Source organism: Mauremys reevesii, linkage group 1 (assembly GCF_016161935.1).
Source record: "Mauremys reevesii isolate NIE-2019 linkage group 1, ASM1616193v1, whole genome shotgun sequence".
In the NCBI taxonomy this organism is placed as follows: Eukaryota; Metazoa; Chordata; order Testudines; family Geoemydidae; genus Mauremys; species Mauremys reevesii.
The window spans coordinates 57,309,761-57,331,786 of record NC_052623.1 but is presented as its reverse complement, the minus strand read 5'-3'; the positions used below and the strand labels follow the sequence as shown (position 1 = coordinate 57,331,786).

Below are 22,026 nucleotides of genomic sequence, written 5' to 3'. Positions count from 1 at the left end.
GACTAAACTTTTTTTGGAAACATACATGTTCAGTATCTTGAGTTCTCTTTTTGTTGTTTGTTAGGTAAATGACACACTTCTGGTGAATGAAGTGAAATCAAAAGAATCTGATCTCATGGCAACTAATGGTGTTATTCATGTTATAGATAAACTCTTGTATCCAGTAGGTGAGTATTGGCTTAATGCAGGGAATAAATATATAGAAAACCTCTATGTACCTCTTCTAAGCATATGTGAAGAGTTACAAAACATAGAATACTGCTGTCTTTTTAAAAAATCACTACTTTTATAATTACACAATGCAGAAAAGCAAATAAGAATGGGTTCTTGGACAACCCTTGCCTGGTGCTGTGGTACTTTCTTAAGTGTGAGAATACCTGAGGCTCAGTGCTTAATTTGTAATGAAAGAGGTGCCAGGGCTCAGGCAATTAGGTGCTGGGGTTCAAGCAAGTTTTTTTACATTCATAACTCATGCAGCAAGTCCTAATGTGCTGGGGCTATGAACTGCCAAGCCTAGCGGTGCCAGGGCTCAGCTTTGGCAAGCTCTGGCACAAATTAAACACTGCTCAGGCTTATAGCAGGATACAAGATGATACAGGCTATGTACCCAATAGGAGAGAGATTTGGATTCCACGTCCATGGTAATCACAATTCCTTCTGATTGCTAAGAACAACGGCAGAAGGAAATAATTACAGTTAAAGATGTCAGATGTACATGAATACTCTTCACAGGGTTTCTAGTCTTACTAATAGCAAGCTGCCTTTACTGTTATTTAAATTGACATATTTAATATTGACATACACCTTTACGTCAATATAACACTGTCCTCGGGAGCCAAAAAATCTTACCGCATTATAGGTGAAACCGCGTTATATCAAACTTGCTTTGATCTGCTGGAGTGCGCAGCCTCCCCTCCCCTGCCCCCCGAGCACTGCTTTACCACGTTACATCCGAATTTGTGTTATATCAGGTCACGTTATATCAGGGTAGAGGTATATTTAAATTGACATATTTTTATTCATTACTACATTTCAGATTGTATCATTTAATTATAAATTCAAATCTGAATGCTTATTATGAACCTTAAGAAATGCCTTCAGGTCAGAACACGGCAGCCCTTGGCAGCTGATCAACAGTAGATCTTTACAACTGTTGCCTTTTCCCAAAATATTTGCATTCCTTTTTGCAGATGTACCTGTTGGAAATGATCAGTTGCTCACCATCCTTAATAAGATGATTAAATACATTCAGATTAAGGTACTTTTTAAAATAAAGGTTTGATTGTTTATGCTTTTAGCCATATACATGCAAACAGAAGAGTTCCCTCCACCAGTATTTTTTCAATGAACAACACTTTAATCTGACTGATAGATCCCTGTTTGTCCTAGAACAAGGATTCACTTTCCATAGGGTCATCATGTGAGCCATTATATTCACTGTCAAATGAAACTCGTAAATACTAGATTAAAAAAATATCCTGCCAAGTATCTTTGGTTACAGTACATTTGAACACACTGAAGTCTCAGACACACTCTGGACCAGATTCAGATTCCTGCTGTGGTTATATTCCACCTCTCCAGCAGCATAAACCAGTTCTAAAGCCAGATGGCTCTAAACCCTTGAGGATTCCCCTCTCTGCAATAGTGGATCAATGCCTGGGCCCATGTGCTCATGCCCAGGGGCCCTTGCCAAGATGGGGGCCCCCACAGGAGCTCCAGAACCTGTGTAGAAGTGGGGGGTCTCCTCCGGTGCTGGAACTGTGGCCCCGCCCCTTGCTTCTCCTCTTCCCCCCAGAGCCCCAGCCTCTGGCCAGGACAGAAGCCAAAGCTGGGCCATGGTAGGAGCCTCCCAGGGAGCCAGGGCTGCCATGGGGAGTCCCGGACCCTCCGCCTGCCTAGACAGGGGCCAGGGTGCCCAAAAGCAGCCCCTGACCTGTGTTCCCATTCCCCAGGTGGAACCCAGGGTCAGGGGCTCTGGTTGGGCATCCTGCCCTCTCCCTGGGACCGGCAGACACTCTACAGGGAGAGGAGGCCCTGCCCTGGCTGACAGGTACTGTGGGGAGCCCTGGGAAGGTCACAGGCATTGAGGATCCAGGCAGGGAGGGCTCCTCTGGCACAGCTCCCATTGCTACCGGCCTGCCAGGCTGCCCCTGCTGGGTCCCTCCTGTTCCTAGTGACAGGTTGCCCCTTCTGCTGCCTGGGCTTTGTGCCCGAGGCAGCAGCCACGTGCGGCAATGCTTCTCCTGTCACCTCTGGCCCAAGGCTTGCTGTTTGGGGAGGGGCAACGCCCCCCTGCCACCCTCCAAAACTACCGCCACCTTGTGCCTGCTCAAAGCCACTACACCCATATTAAAAAGTGGGCAGGCATGCCCCTCCCATTTTTTAAAGTATGGAGGAGCCAGGGCACACCTGGCCTGCCCAGTTCTGGCACCCGGGGACCCCCAGGGTGTGGGGGGCCCAGATGTTCTTTGTGCCCAGGGCTCCAATAAATCTTAATCTGCCTTTGCCTCACTGGGAGAAACCTTGAGTGGCAAAGGAACTGCCGTCGCCTCTGCCACCACACACACCAGCCCCAGCATGAATCAGGGGACAAAAGGAGGCACAGTCGAGGCACCACTAGAAGGGAGCTCAGAGGTTTGGCCCTTCCACCCAGGCGGGCAAAAATGGGCAAACCAATATGGTGCACTAAGCTGTAGAATTTTTAGAGGGTGTAGCAATTGTCATTCTTGTGTGTCCTCTGCCAACATCCCTCATGGTCTGTACAGCCAGGGGCTAGAGTCTTGCACACCCTCATGTCTCCAATACTACTGTGGCATAGGGTCTGATCCAATGCCTAAGGAAATTCAATGTGGATCTTGTGCATGAGCTCAGTGGGCTTTGGATCTGGTACATATAGTATTTAATGCATTAAAAAGTGAGTTTTTATTGTATAAGTCCTTATATGTTTGCTGGATTTGTTCTTTATTTATAGTTTGTTCATGGCAGCCGCTTCCAAGAGATCCCCCTGACATTTTTCAGTAAGTTAATTTGGAATATTTCCAGACACATTTGGTGATATTGCTTTTAAAAACTGTTGCCATTGCAGCTTGAAAAGCATCATTCAATTAAAAAGAAAGTCATCACTATGAAATTAGGCTGTTCTCGTGGCGTATGGAGGAAGGGTAGTACAAAGACACAGATTTGCCTTTATCATGATACCCAATGCAGTATTTTCATATTTCACATTTGTGACGGGGAAGCATCGCTGAAGGAAGCAGTTTAAATTCCTTGGGTTAGAGTGGTGGGAAAAAATTTCCTCGTTTAGCTTTCAGTCATAGCCCAGTGTTAGGGGCAGTGCAGAACAATATTGCTTCAAAGAAGCGGCAGGAGACAGCATTGACCTGTGAGCTCTCTAGTGTAGCTATAGCCCAAGGCTCTGGTGCCACAAAGGCTTATGCATGATAGACTTGGGCACATGCCTATGTCTTTGCAGGACTGGAGCCTAAGGGTTGGTCTACACTATGCGAATCTTAGTTCGACTTACCTGGCCGTCCTCACGGCGGCGAGTCGACTGCCACAGCTCCCCTGTTGACACTGCTTACTCCTCTTGACGAGGTGGAGTATGGGTGTTAATTCGCGGATGGATTTATCGTGTCTAGACGAGATGCGATAAATTGATCCCCGATAGATCAATTCCTACCTGCCGATCCGGAAGGTAGTATAGATGTACCCTAAGATTCTAGCTAGTTCTAGAGAACACTGCATTGGGCTTTAGAGAATTCAGAACTGATAAGCTGATGTTTAGATTCAGTTCTCAGAATGACATGAGTCGATGCTGTTTGTTTTTTGTCTTCCTATCACCTGTGCTGTTCTCCTGAAAAAAAATATAAAATTCAAATTTAAAAAAAAATTAGAGAATTGTAGGAGTCTCTGCTTTCCTTTGTTTTCTTCTGTTGCCATGGAGCTGATATTTTCAGGAGATACAAACAAAGGTAAATGGCATATTTGTGTAGTCCAACAGTATAATCCTTAAGCCTAGAACATTATTGGTGCTAAACAAACAATAAAACCTATTAATATATTTAGTTGATTTTTCTGTTGAATAGTTTCCTTCTGTGCATAACATATGTAATGCCACAGCTTAATCACTAGAATTGAGTAGATTCTTACTCTGGATCTCTAAAAAAAAGTCCTTTTTTGCATACAGTACTTCACACTGATTTTACCTGATTCCTTATAGCCACACCAAGTCTGAAAAAGCCATAATATAAAGAGATCATAAGAAAGGAACAACTTTGTTTGGATGCTTTTATGTAACTGTGCTTCATGTTCCACTTTCTGTGCTTTCAGCATCTAAATTTAAAGTGAAGCCAAATATTAAAGTGATTGAAAGCAGCCTCCAGCCCATCACCAGAAAAGAGGGTAAAACTGGCTCCTTTTCAGCTTGAAATACATTGATGTAATAGGATTAATTCTGGAACAGAACAAATCCAGGTTTCAACATGTTGCTTGAAAAGCAGAGATAACAACTAGAAGTGGCCAAACTTTTCTGAAGAAAAAGATCTTTCTTAAAAGGCCTGTTTTCTAAAGTAATTTTGTCATGGGAAATGGCTTGCATTTTAATTTAAAAAACAAAAAAAAAACAAATTGTGCCTTGTTTCAAAGATTTGTTGGGTTATTTTAATTACCAAAAACGTTATTTGGTTTTCAGTAAATGAAAAAAAAAGGACGTTTTCAATAGTGTTTTGTTTAACATTTTTAAAAATGGGACATTGAACAAAAAATGGTTATTAGCACCCACCGACAGCCAAGCTCCTCTCCTCCCCCCCAGCACTTCCTGCCTGCCGGTGGCCCCACTGATCAACTCTGCCCCTCCCTCCCAGCGCCTCCTGCACACCATGGAACATCTGGGAGGAGGGAGAGGAGCGGGGACAGGGAGCACTCTGGAGACGTGGTAGAAAGAGGAGGGGCAGGGGTGGGAAGAGACATGGTGGGCATGGAGGCTTGGGGGAAGGGCAAGCCTGGGTGGAGGGGCAGTCGAGTACCCCCGGGTAGAGAGGAAGTCAGCACCTCTGAATGTTAGGACCAAAGAAAGTGGGATAGAAGTCTTGGGGATTTTCAAAAGCATTCAATATTGACCTAACTCTGCTACTACTGTAAAGAATCCTGTGGCACCTTATAGACTAACAGACGTTTTGCAGCATGAGCTTTCGTGGGTGAATACTCACTTCGTCTTGCATCCGACGAAGTGGGTATTCACCCACGAAAGCTCATGCTGCAAAACGTCTGATAGTCTATAAGGTGCCACAGGATTCTTTACTGCTTTTACAGAACCAGACTAACATGGCTACCCCTCTGATATCTGCTACTATTGAACTCCAAGGTAAAACTCCCATTGAGTTCATTGGAAGCAGAATAAATCCAACACTGAGTACTCTTGAAAGTCTCATGACTGTCATCACTACTGGATAAATTCTATGTGTCACGGAGTCCCCGGACGATGCTCTGGAACTGCTCCCCACAAAGCCAGTCAGGACTTTGGGGAGCCTCCTCTCCCTCAGAGCAGACTGTCTTCACCTCCTGGGTCTCTCCTAGGAGCATTCAGCATATGCCCCTCCGTGCGCTTCCCACAGCGAGTCCGCCCAGGCGGGGTCCCGGGGAAGCCACCAGGTCCTTCACCCCCACTTCACAGTCAGACGTGACTCTTAGCCAGCCAGTAAAACAGAGGTTTATTTAGATGACAGGAACACAGTCCAAAACAGGTCTTGCCGGTACAGACAACAGGACCCCCTTTAGTTAGGTCCGTCTGGGGCCCCAGGGAGGCCCCAGCCCCGTTGGGAGGCCCGAGCCCCATCGGGGCTCCCCTCCATTTCCCAGCCAGCTTCCAAAACTGCCAAACCCCCTCCAGCCCCTCCTCTCTGGGCTTTGCCTCTTTCCTGGGCCAGGAGGTCACCTGATCTCTTTGTTCTTCCACACCTTTAGCATCCCCTTGCAGGGTGGGAAGGGCCCAGGCCATTAGTTGCCAGGCGACAGAGAGTCGGCCATAATTGAGGCACCCACACACTATTCAGAGGAAACATTAAAAACAGTCCCACTTCATCACACTATGAAATAATAAAAAAATTTCAGTCATTTAAATGCTGCCTCATGAACTTGGTACATAAGTCAGAACACAGCTCCGCTGCTTCCTTAGGCACCCAGCACATCACTTAGAAGTCCCCATGTCCCACCGGAATGTTCTGAAGGGAATTTGCAGAAGTCAAACCCAGCAAAGAAGGGATTAAATAAATGCTTGTAAAGTTGTTGTTGAGGGGGTTTCTTCCCAACATGAAGGTCGTGATCTTGCTTATTCCACAGTTAATGACAATGTGAAATGGCGTGAATTGGTACTTTCTGATGCACAGGTCAGAACTATTCACCAAAGCAAGATGAAATAACAGTACAAATAGTGAACATTGACGAGTCACTTCATCCAGCCAACTATCACTGGGTGGCAAATCAGTAATCCTACCTCTGGCTATACCCAAGTGCAAGCTTTTTGTTTGCCAGTATTCTGACTCCGCCCATATTCTCACCATTGAGTCTCACTCCTGGTGAAGCCAGTTTTGGCTCTCATGGCTTGCCAGCAGCAGCTGCAGCAGTACCCAAAAGACACAAATGCCTGCAACTGCCATTAAAAAAAATCTCCCAAAGTTGCCAAAATGTTATTTTTTCTAGCTATGGCAGGAAGTCATAGCCAGATCATAGTGCTAGAGGAAGATTTAGTGAAAATAAATACTCTTCCAAAGTCTCTTCAGAGGGTAGGGTGGGCAACCCATCCTGAACTAAGCAGAAAAGTACTGCTTTATGCAACCCTCTATGTGCCACATATTTCGATTGAACTAGTCTGACAAAAAACAAAGCAGATTAAGGTTAAAAGGAGCAGGGTTTTAAAAACATCATTTTATGAATAATTGTATTGAGTTGTGTGATTAAATTCTATTACATTGTGTTACCATGTACTTGTATAATATGCCCGCAATTAAAATGCAAAAATTCCTCTAAATTTAAAGCAGCAACAACTGAGCATAGCTGTTATTGATGCAGTCACTAAAATATATATGTATGTTTGTCAGAAAAAACAGGTAGAAAAATCACGAAAGTAGTTGGTGGTACAACAATTCGAAAAGTTACTCAAGGTAGGATTTATAAACAGAGCTATATGTTTTGTGATGCACCAGTGTGCTCTAGATTGAGGTTCATTTAGCTAGTTATTTAACTAGCTAAAAGCTAATCTAGGACCCTGTGCATCGCCTCCTATTGCAACATATAGGAGGTCCAGCAAGGCTGGACTTTATTGTTTTAATCACTTGACAATAAACCAACCTGTATGAAAACACAATGTCAGGTTAATCCTGATTAATAATAATAAAAAAAACTTCTTATGGAGTCAACTTCTATGGAAGGTCAACTTTTTAAAAAAAGAGGGTGACTATCTGTTATAAAAACAACAAGGAGTCCGTTGGCACCTTAAAGACTAACAGATTTATTTGGGCATAAGCTTGTTAGTCGTTAAGGTGACATTGGACTCCTTGTTGTTTTTGTGGATACAGACTAACACAGCTACCCCTCTGATATCTGTTACAAAGAGAGGAATTGTACAATAAATGTCCGCTAATAAGATTACAGACTATATCATGCTATTAGCACCGAAAACAGAGTAAGGGGAGGTGCAAAAACACATCTCTCTCTTGGGAACATCCTAATACTCTGTAAAGAACTGATGTTGTGTTTTAAACTTAGTCATGCATTACTCAACCGCTGCCTTACAGTTGGAGATGAGTCTGAGCCAGACACTCAAACTCTGCCTCCCTTAATCAGACTTTGGGGCCGGCCTGGTTCTTTGCTGTCTTAAATAATGTGCAGTTATTGTCATAAGTATAAAATGGCTTTAAAATACTAACTGATTGGGATGAGGATCTATGGGCACCTCACCTCTTGAGCTGCAAAGACAATAGTCACTTGCACTGACAGGTGTTCCTACCACACCAGTCCCTACAGGCTGCTCCATTGGCCTCCACTATGGCTCTGCTTGAGATATGCTACCATTGGCTGCACAGTGGTAGCTGTACAGAGGTCCTACAAGGAGGTAAGGTTGATTGAAATGGAAATAACTGGGTATCTGAGTGGTTAGCAAGAGACAGTGCCATGAAGAGAGTCAGGAGTCCACCTCCCAAATCTCCACAGAGCTTGTTCCATGCAGAGATCTGGTGAAGAAGCATCTGTAGGGTTCCAAGGAGTGGGGACAATGTCAAAGAGGAGATGTGTCCCAACTTATACCCAGGAAGGCAGATCCTGAGGAGATGATTTTGCCATAGACAGGACACAGGCTAGTCAACAAATCTTTAAATTCCTGATATTCAACAGGCTGAGGGATATTATAACTCCAACTGGTGTGAGAGAGAAAATGCAAGATTATTCAGTTGTTCTCATGAATGGATACACTTAGCTTTATTTTCTCATATAAATCTCTGGCATTATACAAATGTATTATTATAACAATAAATAATGGAAGAATGGAATATTATATGTTATGGTTTTTATGTGGAGAGTGTTAATGTCTTTTCTACCTTAGCTGTTTTGCATACTATATATGTTTTTTCCAGGCACGAGACTGATCGAAGGGGGACCAGAATCAAAATTGTTTAGAGAAGGCGAGACAATAACTAAAGTGATTCATGGAGGTGAATAAACTTTCAGTGGCTAGACTTTATTAGCCAAACTACTTATGGAAGATTTATAGTTCCAAGTCAGGTTTTATTTCAGTGAAGAGCCATGTGGATTTTTATGAGTCATCGGATTTGCTTTTATTATTTCATTCAGGAAATATAGTAGCATTTCATTCCTACTTGTTACAGATTTTTCCTAACTCTTCAACTCTTCTCAAACACACTGTATCTGATGTTATGATTCCAGCACTTTACATGCTGGGTTGCCATCTGTCTCAATTTAATTGTGTTTGGTAGCTGTTGGCCTGCCCTCTAAAGTGCAGTGGATAGACATGGGATAGAAAGTGAACATGTGTTGACATAGACATGAATCTTAGAAGCATAGGACTGGAAAGGATCTCAATAGGTCATCTAGTCCAGCCCCCTGTACTCAAAGCAGAAGTAAAAACTAGACTGTTCCTGTTGGGTGTTCATCTAACTTGTTCTTAAAAATCTCCAATGATGGCGATTCCACAATCCCCCTTGGCAATTCCCTAATGTCCAACCTGACTGCCTTTGCTGCAATTAAGGCCCATTGCTTCTTCTATCGTCAGAGGTTAAGAAGAACAATTTTTCACCCTCCTCCTTGTAACAAACTTTTTTGTACTTGAAAACTGTTATCATGTACCCCTCAGTCATCTCTTCTCCAGCCAAACAAACTCAATTGTATTTAATCTTTCCTCATAGGTCATGTTTTCTAGACCTTTAATCATTTTTGTTGCTCTCCTCTGGACTTACTCCAATTTCTCCACATCTTTCCTGATGGTGCACAAAACTGTATACAATACTCAAGCTGAGGTCTTATCAGCATGGAATAGAGTAGAAGAATTACTTCTCATGTCTTGCTTACAGCATTCTTGCTAATACATCCCAGAATGATGTTCGGTTTTTTTGCAAGAGTGTTACACTGTTGACTCATATTTATCCTGCAGTCCATTATAATTTTCAAATCCCTTTCCGCAGTACTCCTTTCTAAGCAGTCATTTCCCATTTTGTATGTGTTCCTTCCTAAGTGGAGTACTGTACATTTGTCTTTATTGAATTTCATCCTATTTACTTCAGACCATTTCTCCAGGTCATCCAGATTTTTTAATCTTATCCTCCAAAGCACTTGCAAACCCTCCCAGCTTGGTATCATCTGCAAACTTTATAAGTATACTCTCTAAGCAATTATCTTAATAATTTATGAAGATATTTAACATAACCAGAACCAGGACTGATCCCTGCGGGACCCCACTCTATATGCCCTTCCATCTTGACTATGAATCACTGATAACTACTCTCTGGGAATGGTTTTCCAACCAGTTATGCACCCACCTTACAGTAGCTCCATCTTGGCTGTATTTCCCTAGTTCATTTATGGGAAGGTCACGTGAGACAGTATCAAAAGCCTTACTAAAGTTAAGATATACCACATCTACCACTTCTTCCCTATCCACAAGGCTTATTACTCTGTCAAAGAAAGCTATTAGATTGGTTTGACACAACTGTTCTTGACATATCCATGTACTTGTCACCTTATTATCTTCTAGAGATGTTTTCAAATTGATTGCTTAATTATTTGCTCCATTATCTTTCCAGGTACTAAAGTTAAGCTGACTGGTCTGTAATTCCCCGGGTTGTCTTTATTCCCCTTTTTTATAGATTGGCACTATATTCGCCCTCTTCCCGTCCTCCGGAATCTCTCCCATCTTCTATGATCTTTTGAAGATAATAGCTAATGGCTCAGATATCTCCTCAGTCAGTTCCTTGAATACTGTAGGGTGTATTTCATCAGGCCATGCTGACTTGAAGACATCTAGCTTGTCTAAGTAATTTTTAACTTGTTCTTTCCCTATTTTACCCTCAGATCCTACCTCATTTTCACTATGTTCAACATCCGATTGCCACTAATCTTTTTGGAGAAAACTGAAACAAAAAAAGTCATTTAGCACTTCTTCCATTTCCACATTTTCTGTTATTGTTTCCCATCCCCATCATTGAGTAATGGGCCTATCCTGTCCTTGGTCTTCATCTTGCTTCTAATGTATTTGTAGAATGTTTTCTTGTTACGCTTTATGTCTCTAGCTAGTTTAATCTCATTTTGTGCCTTAACTTTTCTAATTTTGTCCTTACACGTTTGTGTTGTTTGTTTATATTCATCCTTCATAATTAGACCTAATTTCCACTTTTTGTAGGACGTTTTTTAAGTTTAAGGTAATTGAAAATCTCCTGGTTAAGCCAGGGTCATCTATTGCCATATTTCCTATCTTTCCTATGCTGTGGGATAGTTTGCTCTTGTGTCCTTACTAATGTCTCTTTGAAAAACAGCCAACTCTCTCAAACTGTTTTCCCTCTTAGACTGGCTTCCCATGGGAGCTTATCTACCATCTCTTTGAGTTTGCTAAAGTCTGTTTTCTTGAAATCCATTATCTTTATGCTGCTGTTTTCCCTTCTAACATTATTTAGAATAATAAATTCTATCATTTCAAGATCACTTTCATCCACTTCCACTTTCCACATGGACACTGGCATTTCCTGCCACTTCCTCAGGTCCTTGAAGTGTTTCTAACAAATGTGAGCCTCAACCAAAACTTTGGATATGACCATCCTTGGACTTGAGGGAAGCTTAGGTCCTGATCCAGATCCAAGCACTGAGGCCAGCTCCATGGGGCCATTCTTCTTATTATTATTAATTTGTACTGCAGTAGCACCTAGGGGTCCCAATCAAGATCATGATCCCATGGTGCTAGGTGCTGTACAAACACAAAGTGAGAAACAGTTCCTGCCTGATGAGTTTATTATCTAAATAGAAAAGACAAATAAAGGGTAGAAGACAGGAAATATAGGCACAGAGAGGTAATGTGACTTGCTGTAGATAAAAAAGCAGGCCATTGTCAAAGCTTTTGAGTCCCAGTTTGGTGCCCTATCTACCAGTTTATTTACTTTCCAATGTGAAAGTATGATCACCAAAATGACATATCCAGTATATTCCTGACCACTTTATTAAGATCTTTAATTTTTAAAATATCATTATAGAGCCTATTATTGAAACATACACCAAAATAATCGATGGCCATCCTGTTGAGGTGACTGAAAAAAAAGTGACAGAAGAGAGAATTATTCAAGGTAAACTATGTGAAGCACCTTTCTATTCCCACTGGCTAAAATTTACCTTTCTGCACCAGGCCAATCTATGCATTTCTGAAGTCCTGCTCTGGCTCTTGTGGTGCACACTGCAGAAAGGTGAATGCCATCCAAAATTCTTAAGCCTTTCCCACTACTCCTAGGGAAGGCCAGCTCCTGGCTGTGGGTTGTACATAGATGTGCACAGAAGTGTCTGAAATATTTTAAACACAAAGTAGAACTATCAAAAGTCAGCATGTTTCTATATCTCAAAAAGGAGTCCCTTCTGCAAACATTTCACGAATGTATGCCATGGTGGGTTTTAATGATTAATTATTAGTAGTATTAGTATTATTTTTTAGTTTTTAAAAAATAGGCCCATTTTCAAGATAAGAAGATTTCTGAGGAAAAAGGATAAAAAAATTCACATTGCTGCTATGGAAAGGACAATTGTATCAGTATTTCAAATAAAGAAAAATTTGGGAAGGTGGCAACACCTCCAAGATTAAATTTAAAATTTTAGTACTAACAAGTAATGCATTACTAGCATCTAAAATAAATCAATACATACTAAATCATCAATTAATAAAACAATTATAGGCATGGTGGGTAAAATTTCCAAAAGCACTTATGTGAATTAGGATTCTAATTCCCATTTTGAAAATGGAACTTAGACTCTTAGGAATCTAAGTAAATACCTTGTGAGGATGCGGTGGGCGGAGAGATCTATATAGCATTCTGGGGTCATCTTTAATTATAATTTTGAACATGATGATTCTGTTAAAGACAGAAACATACTAGATGTTTCATAGGAGAAAATATAATAAAATGTAATTGTGTAGTCTTTGTTTCAATGCTGCCCCTTTTAAACTTTGTTTCAGGTCCTGAAATTCAATATACCCGAATTACTGCGGGTGGTAGAGGAGATACGGAGGAAAATTTGAAGAAATTGCTTGAAGAAGGTTAGTATTTTTCTTCTCAAAGAAAAATGTAGGTGCCATGAAATCTACTAAGGTATTTAATTACTGAAAATTATGCATCTCATAGTTTTAATAAATATACATGTACAAGGTGGGCCCGAGCCACAAGTTCAGAGCTAGAGATTAAACACTGCAAACTTTAGGAGCGCTCAGATCTGAGGATTTGGTTTGATCTATTATAGAGATGTAGGGTTCCTTGAAATCTGAACCTCATAGTGAAGGCTTGTTTGGATCTATATAAACATGTGCTTGAAATGCAGTAGAGAGCTTTATTTTTCAACATGTCGAGTTCCACATCAAGACAAGAAAAGAAGTCCCAGAAGGAGGTGTGAAAGGCATACTACAAATGACCCATTATTGGTATCTGTCTCAATATGTGCTTCATTAGCAATTAATTTTAAGTGAAACTGCTCATGTATACTGTATACTGAGAACTGATCAAAATGATTGCTTTTCTGTCGTGATGATAACCAGATGTTTGGCATGGAACTTATTATAATAAATGGATTTTGTAGTTACTCAGCTTGTTCGTTAATGTAATATAATGTAATTTAGAATTCTGAATGTCTTATGTAAATCAACTTTATGCCATAAACATGTATCCTCTCAGAGGTTACCAAGGTGACCAAATTCATTGAAGGGGATGGTCATTTACTTGAAGATGAAGAAATCAAAAGACTCCTGCAGGGAGGTTAGTGAGTGTATGACAACTAACCTTTACATAACAGGTTCTGGTGATTGAAACCTCTCTGAGACAATTTGATCTCTTAACATTTTAAAGATTGACCTAGATGATCTAGTTTAAATATAAATCTACCAAAAACCCAACACACAAAAACAAAAAAACCAAAGGCCTCCTGAACTATAAAATGGCAAACTTTGAACAGCCAATTTTCATACTCTCATTGATCATGAACAAATAGAAGTTTGCTTGTTTTTTAGTCTTTAAAATGTTACCTAATTCAAACCTAGGGGAGCAATGAAGATTTATTCTATTAGCTGCAAACTTTTTTCCAGGAAATCGTTAACTCTGAGAAACACTAATGAAATGGAAAGTGTTACAAGAGGACAAATCCATTATGCTTTTCTGTTATCCAGAAATGAATATTCATTGCCCTCAAGTTAACAATCAAAGGCATGTTTAGCATCTCTCTTTAAATACTGACAGGTAATGTGGGTCAAAATATTAACTTATTTCTCTTCAAGTACAGCATTCCTGGTAATGATTCTCTCTCTCTCTCTCTCTCTCTCTCTCTCTCTCTGTTCTAACAGTTTTAGCAATAAATAACCAGTGGATGTAGAAAAAAAGTAGAAAAATTGTGCATATGAAATTAATTCTTTATCTATAAATATGGAATGTCTTCTGCTTATTGCATAGATTAGAACAACTACCTGTAATAGCAAAGGTGACAGTGAAAAAGAATTCAAGTATTCTGGGGAAATTTAGTATTGACCTGACTAATAAACTCAAAAGGCTATTTGTCTGTTTCTTGAGTCATATAGTAAAATCTCTGATTTAGCTGAATGGAATCCATTTCTTCTTGTCATCTTTTTATTAATGACAAGTTTGGAAGTCAGTGAAGTAGGTCACAAACAACCCTGGACCTAATCCTACAGACAAATTCAACTAAACTCAGATTCTCAAAGGCATTTAGTTGCCTAACTTCCCATTGGAATTAGGAACCTAAATACCTTTGAAGTCTGGGCCTTAGAGATTTGCCTAAGGAAGGATTTAGTAAAGGCTGCAGGATATAGCCCTTAACTCTTTTACAAAGTAAAATCATCACAGTTAACACTCATTGGTCCACCTTAACTTAACTGGTAGCAGACAAGCAAAGGACTGGTCTTTCATTATCTTTACTAATAAACTTATCTAGATCAGGATTTAAGGCACTGGGATTAGGGCAGTGTGGGAAATCTTGCATTACTGCTGAATACACTGTACACATACTAGCAGTAAAGTCTCCAGGGCTACCCATCTTGTACCTTTTACCTGCACTAAATTTAGTTAGAGCTATTTGAAAATTAAGTTGAAAAATTACAAAAAGATATAGCAGACAAATTTGAAGAACTGGACTAAATTCCATTGTCTACAGTGGGGGTGCAAAAGTCAGAAATGCAGAATTTACCCCCTATGGGTCTGCAAAGCTCTACTGTTGTGAATTAGAGTGTCATGACACTTTGGATCTCTTCAGTATCTAGCTATTACCCTAAATTATCAAGCTCTGCAATTAAATACAATTAATCTATAAAGATATATGACTCTACAGATTTATATAATGGTGATACATTGAGTATTAGTAATAAATTGGGTAACACAACATAGTCTCTTGAATTCTTTCCTTCTCCTTGCTATCATAAGGTGGTTAGTAAAAGCCTCTTGCTTTATATAATGGATCAAATGAGCAGATTATCTGTTCTTCAGTCTTCTCTACATTTTTCCATGTTTTAATCTAGTCTTTTACACCACAGTACAGTACTTCTAGCCAAGAAGAGCAGCTATACATGCTGCATTGTGGCTGCTGTAATAATGGTGGTGATGGCTCCCTGCTCCTTCCAACTTCATCAGAGCATTTCTGTTTTACAACAGAGCATTCCCCATGCACTTGAATAAACCTGAGTCCAGTCACAAATGTATGTCTTGCCTTTGTGCAAAGCAACACACTCTCCAATGAGCTGTTATAAAATTATATATAATCCAGCAGAGCTTGCTGCATTTGGCAGTCTTTGCTGAAACAAAGCCCCAGTTCAGCCCTAGAGAAGGAGACTCCCCAGTGTCAGGGCTGAGAAAATTGGCAGGATTGTACGATGCTTATAACATGGCATCCTGCTCACCAGTATGCCCCCAGAATGAAATGTGTCCAGCCCAGGCACCCTTCATATTGAAAAATGCTATCCCAGATTTAACTCATTTGTTTTTAATGCTTATCATAGCTGGAACTGAGTTCACCAAGGTTACTAAAGTAATTGAGGGAGAGCCACAGATTATCGAGAGAGAAATCAAGGAAGTCCATCTGGAAGGTTAGTTTGTCTAATAATGCAATAGCACTGAGACCACCTTCATCTGCAGTGATCATCCCAGGTGGGGTTTTATAGTGTCTGTACACATACATTGTTTAGCTCTGGAACTACAGTTTTAGCAGGAAGAGTTTTGTCAATTTTTTTTAAAGAATTTGCTCATACGCTGACATTGCAGAGAATCATTTCAAAGTTTGTTTTGAGGCTCATTCTAAATAAATTAATTGTCATGTGTAGTAGGCAAAAAATGTCTAGCTGCAAAATCTAGGCAAGAATACTGAAAAATGAGCACAATAAACTTACTGCCTTTCCTGTGAGCAGCACTACATGAAGAGTATGTAAATTCTCAGTAACTTTAGTTTGTTTCCTGTTTCAATGTTCATCCATTATGCTAGGGGTTCTTAACTGCGGGGTCACAGTCCCTGAGGGGGCGGGGGGAAACATAAACAGGTGTCGGTGGGTTGCGACCATTCTTCCTTTCTCATATTGTTAAATGGGAAGGAGGTTCCAGTTGGGGGTTCTGGAACAATTTGTTTATTGGGGGTGCTGAGAGCCATTGAACTAAACTGTAAACCCTGGATATGATGGAAACCACTGCAACCCAGGGGATGCAGCAGCACTCCTAGTTCCAGCACTAGTGGTTCCAGTGGGATCTGAGATCCAGTGGGATCCCAGTATTAAAAAGATTGAGAATCACTGGACTATGCAATGAAATTCTTAGGGACCAAATTCATTCCTGGCTTATGCCTGGGCTGAATTTAGATGTTCTAGTTTAACTTGCAGTTACTTGCAAGTTGCTTATCTAACAGGACCCACTGTGAGTTAAAATAAAGCAGTGATTTCTTGTGGTATTTATGTGTGTTCTCTTTGAAGTAGCATTTCTAATAATTCAAAATCGGTCACTAAAGTTTATCTATTTCTTAACAGTTCACATTCTAGATATAGGATACATAGAAACAAATAGAGCTTCTGGTGAATGAAGTTTCTCATGTTATCTGAAGTACCAAGAAATTAATTTGTTTCAACTGTATTTTCAACTTATGTTAACTTAATAGATTTTACAAATGTGAAAGAAATTTACATAGTCACATTTTTATTGTTCAAAATGAAGTGCCCAGTATTTGTGTTTACAGGACTCATGATACAACTGTATAGATAAGGGGTGGCCAAATCATGGCTCGCAAGTTGCATGTTTTTACAGTTAAAGTGCGGCTTGTGAAGCTCCCCATACGCCTCCCTCCATTCTCCGCCTAACAAACTTAGGGCTTCATCAGAAGCAGGGTTGAAGCCCCAAGCCCCAGCCGGGAGCCCCAAGCCCTGGCAGGTGCCTCCCATGGGGCTGGAGTCCCAAGACCCCCCTTCCCTCAGCCCTGAGTGCACCTGGAGCCCCAGCAGGCACGTCCCAGCTCTCAACCATCTGAAGATTGTCATATGCAGCTCAGTGGGTCAGTAAGTTTGGCCACCCCTGGTATAGATACTTATAGGACATATACTGCATAATGGTGTGCGATAAACTCTGGGTTTGCTCATACACAAAGAAGATGTGGAGCATTGTGTGTATCACTTCAGCGATAATCATGATAGGGAAGGCAGAGAAGTCTGATCTTCCATCAGTGAGAGAGATGCCCAGTAGCTATGCACCTAATAGCTGATGTAACTTTGAGCAACCTCAGCTGGGAGGAACCTGATTGTGAAAGGACTTGTAAAATCAAAGTGTTGATGTAAACAAAGTAAAGTGCAAGGCAAGTTAACTGCATGTGTTAGTAAATACCGCCTTAGTTGTCTGATGGATTCTAAGGGGAAAATTCTCCACTCGGGTCAATGGATCTTGACTCTATTATTTTGGTCTCCCTTACATGTTCAGAACTCTGTTGACATTCCATGCATGTAATATCAGTGGCAAAATCTGCTGTGAGGATGTCAGAGAAGATCTGTTTTTCTTCCTCTGGAATTTTTCTCATATTTATGTTTTCTTGCATTAATCTACAGACGTGGGTCACAACATTTAGCAAATACCTGTAGAGTCACAGATCAAATGGATGTTTTGGAAAACACTTAGATGTCTATTAATCAAGGGTGCCTCTCCAACATATTACTTGCATCATTCCTGTATGCCGCTCAACTCAAAAGAAGGGAATTCTGGGAATCTGAATTGTATATAGAATGGTGCTGCAACATCACAATACTTACTGTACTGTACATGGTTATTTGGAATTTCCAACTAGCATCTCAGAGATGGTTCACCTTCAAGAACTATAAAAAACAGTACAAGTCTTGTGTTTATCTTCTGAGATCAGTAAGTTATCAATTTGCTACCATTTCCAGGAAAAAATAGCTTGTCAGCAGCACAATCCATCCTAACGTTGAGGATAATTTTGTATTTTTAAAGGATGATTTTTGTTATGATTTGTAGAATGAACAAAATGAAAATGTTTTATTATTTTTTCTTAGTACAAGCCTTTGTGTTGCAGGTCATTAATAATCCCAAGCTTATTAAATACTTACAACAGTGTCGACTTCATTTTTTAAGTTATGAGTTTCAAATCAGCTGTTGAATGAACTCTAATTCAAATACTTGTTTATAAATCACTCCTGACTGCAATATTTCTATTTTGTAGATACAGCAGTGAGGAGACCAAAACCACCCAAAAAGGCACAAGGTACAAGAAAGCAAGCATTTTCATATTATACTTTTTCTAAAGATATTTAAGACAATAATCCTTTCCTGAGACTAAAATACATTCCAGTAAAAAGAACGGTAGTCATTTTTCACTGTGTTCTTTTACAAGAGTTAGTAATGTTAATGTTTTTTTACAACACTAATATGCCTGAAAACTACTCGTAGGGACTATATGCTCTGTATAAACTGGGTTGCATATTTCATTTATTGAAACAAAAGTTGAATATTGAAAAGGTATTAAGCAGTACTTCCACTCTGAATACAGGCTTTATAAAAATGGCATTGTGGGGTTCCATCTCTACTGTGGTCACAAATTCGGTATCAATCCTGGTTGCTTGACAAGGAAAAAATGCTTTTTACTTTGCTAACTGCCAGGCCTGCAACTCAATGTGAGATCTGAAAGTCAAGCTAGATACTTTGTTTCTCATGAATTGGCAGCCGCAGCAAAGATAAGCAAGTAGTACCCTTGGTTACACTAGTGGAAGCCCATTGTCTCTAAATGATTATCTCAGCTGGGTTTGTGTAACCTCATTAGCTTCCACTGGAGTTGCAGATGGCATCACTGGAAGACAGTTGGGTTGCATTTGGCCTGCAGCACTGATATGGTGAAGTCATTAAGAATTTTGCTGGTATAAGGAATAAATAATAACTGTGTAAGGGCCTCAGGATTTGTCCCATTAAGACTAGATATGGGATTGAGAGGGGTCTAGATTCCAAGTATTCTCAAAGTGTGGGGGTATTTGGATCTAGGGTTTTAGTGCAGCCTATTATCAAATGAGTGGTAATCCATGAAGTTCAAAGCCAGATCTGTTGACTTCCATTGGGCTATTTGCAGGAGCAAGGAAGGATTTAGGACAAATTAATTTTTTTGGATACTTTACTGACCTATTGACGATCCATTATATTTGCAAATAACTTTCTTCTTTTATGTTTTGCTACTAGGAACACCACGGAGAAGGACAAGGCTAGTTCATCCTTAGAGATTTCCAGTGAGATAGAGTCCATAGAACTAAAAATGAATAGCCTGACCTTTGAGAGGAAAAGAAGTTGTTTTAAAATAAAATCAAAAGGAATGTGTCATTTGCTAATCGAGTATAAACTGAACCATGAGCCCACACAAAGGGCCTGATTGTGTAAACATTCACTACTGGGCTTAGTGCCCATTAGCATGAGTAGTCTATTAAAGTAAGGGAGACCTCTCTTGGTAGTAAGCATTATTTAGGGTGAAATGCTGGCTGCACGGAAGTCAATAACAAAACTCCCATTGACTTCAGTGGAGCCAAGATTTCACCCTATGCCTGGTAACAAGTGTTTACAGGATTGGGCTCAAACTGAGCAGGGAACATTTCAGAATGTAAATTTTATTATTTCTTATAAATGAGAAATATACATGAAATTAGATCATTTCTAGAAATATATAGTTTAGGTGACTTGATGATGGGTAATCTAGGGAGAGCTCCATAAACCTAGCACTTTTGGTTCAGTAGTATCATGCATTTTGATGTCAACTTTTGTCATGTTTTTAATGTCATTATGACATAACAACATTACCTTTTTTAAATTAACAATTATACCATATATTAAATGTATCATCTAGTTCTGCATTACATATTCAAACATTTCCTGGTAATATGGCTAAAGGATGTTCTAAAAAAATATCACAAATGAATTTACTAAAATTTATTTGGTGTAGGATGGTGCTGGCTACATTTTCATCTATTAATAAAAATAATTCCTATTATAGGACTCCTATAGAAAACACAAAACTTAAGATACTAAAGGGAAAACATTTTAAATAAGAATGAGCCCTTGAATTGTTAAATCATAAGGGATAAATAAAATGCATGCAAACTGTTACCTCTGCATGAAAACAAGCATAACAATAATTGGGGCTTGATATGAAAGCTTTTATATCAAAACATGCTTTGCTAATGTCTGGTACTAATGTGGATTTGTTTGTAAATTATGTCATTTTTATAACTCTAGTTTTGTACTCATAAAATGTTTGTCATTTGCCTTTTGCAATATTTTAATGTCAAATGTTGGAATGCAACTATTTGAGAGGAAAGAAAAAATATTTCTTCAAGGTGCCTTAATTCTGCAGAACCAAGTTTGAAGAGGAGTCATTAGATGTGCTATTATTCTTCTGTTTTGAAACAAATACTCATTAAAAAAACTGGCTGAATTATGCTTCCTTTTCTTTGTAAGTAAACCCTTTTGTGATGGGCAATTCTAAATATTCTTACAATCCGTAAGATAACTTTTAAATAAACACATGCATTCATAGAAACAGGTAGATTTTTTTTCCCGCTGAGCATATGGAGTTTATCCTAAACTTAATGTGTAGGGTTTTAGCAGCACAACTCTGTAAGTACCTAATCCATAGCCCCTTGAAGTCAACAGAAAGACTCCCACTGAATTCAAGGGGCTATGAATCAGGCCCTAAAACACTCCATAACAGTCCTTTGTCAATTGAGTAATGAGTGACAGGGGTAGTTATGTTGTCAGCACCTGATAGACCACTTAGTCTTACTGGACTAATATAGTATCTTTATCTAGGAATGTAGATGGTGACTTAATAGGCTGGGTGCCCTTTAAAACTGGGGACCAGATCCTCAGTGGCTGTAAATCAGCATACTCCACTGACTTTATGCCTTGGCAGGAGGTCAGCTTTAAACTCTAGCCAGGGCTGTATATGAGCTCTACTGGTGGAGACTGCCCAAAAAATGGCCAGAATCAGCACATTTCCCCAAAGCTCTCAACTGTATGTTCCACAGTACAGCTGGTTCAGCCTCCCTGTCACACTGACCTGCATAGTCCTGTGTGTTTTGCAAGATAGGAGCTCATGGCCTGCAACTTTGAGACCTCTGCTCTTCTGTCTGCCTCCAAGAAGCCGAGAGAGACCTATGAGGGAAAGAGGGGATCTGGACAGGAGCTTAGAGAAGATTTCAGATAGGGGAGTTGATGAAGAGGGACTGATACCTTTTTCACAAGAGGGGCGGGGGAGAAGGAGCAAAGCCAGACCACAGCTTCCCCCCGCTTTCTGCTTCGACGACTCACACCCCAATTTACCTAATTCTTAAAATGGTAACAATTAGTCTAACTTTGGAGACATGCTTATTTTTTGTATTTCATGTCTCACAATTTTTTTTGATGCCTTCAAGCAAATGCCTTCACTATTCACTAAAGTATGTAGTTTTATTTAATTCTACTTTAGGTAATACATCAACATATGATAGTATGAATTATATTAACGGGGACTCATTAATCAACATTTTTATTTCCCTAAATGGAGCTAAAATGTGCCATTCATTTTGACTGCTTAGTTTAGTACAGAATGTATATATCCAAATCCCGATGGAATTTTTTTTCCAGCTGTCAAAGCAAGATTCTGTCTTCTTCTCAACACTTCTAAATTAAGAAAAATAAAACTCTATTTGATCTGTGTGTGCACACATGCATCTACTTGCCTAAAATATTAGCCACTACAACTCACATTTCCTATAACCCTCTACAT

General features: G+C 39.9%; 1 protein-coding gene across 5 annotated transcripts in view; it reads left to right on the top strand.

The window, feature by feature from the left end:
- POSTN (periostin) overlaps positions 1-20,724 on the top strand; it is a 48,298-nt gene extending 27,574 nt beyond the window's left edge. Inside the window, exons 14-25 of one of the 5 annotated variants that reach the window (XM_039493990.1) lie at positions 65-167; positions 1,191-1,258; positions 2,972-3,017; positions 4,330-4,401; positions 7,095-7,157; positions 8,625-8,702; positions 11,745-11,834; positions 12,713-12,793; positions 13,422-13,502; positions 15,746-15,832; positions 18,448-18,489; positions 19,452-20,724. In XM_039493990.1, the coding sequence (XP_039349924.1) occupies positions 65-167; positions 1,191-1,258; positions 2,972-3,017; positions 4,330-4,401; positions 7,095-7,157; positions 8,625-8,702; positions 11,745-11,834; positions 12,713-12,793; positions 13,422-13,502; positions 15,746-15,832; positions 18,448-18,489; positions 19,452-19,489 (849 nt within the window). In that variant the 3' untranslated portion in view covers positions 19,490-20,724. The remainder of the gene's footprint in view (positions 1-64; positions 168-1,190; positions 1,259-2,971; positions 3,018-4,329; positions 4,402-7,094; positions 7,158-8,624; positions 8,703-11,744; positions 11,835-12,712; positions 12,794-13,421; positions 13,503-15,745; positions 15,833-18,447; positions 18,490-19,451) is intronic. The other 4 variants (XM_039494001.1, XM_039494012.1, XM_039494021.1 and 1 more) reach the window with 4 other exon arrangements.
- The last annotated feature ends 1,302 nt before the right edge of the window (positions 20,725-22,026 follow it).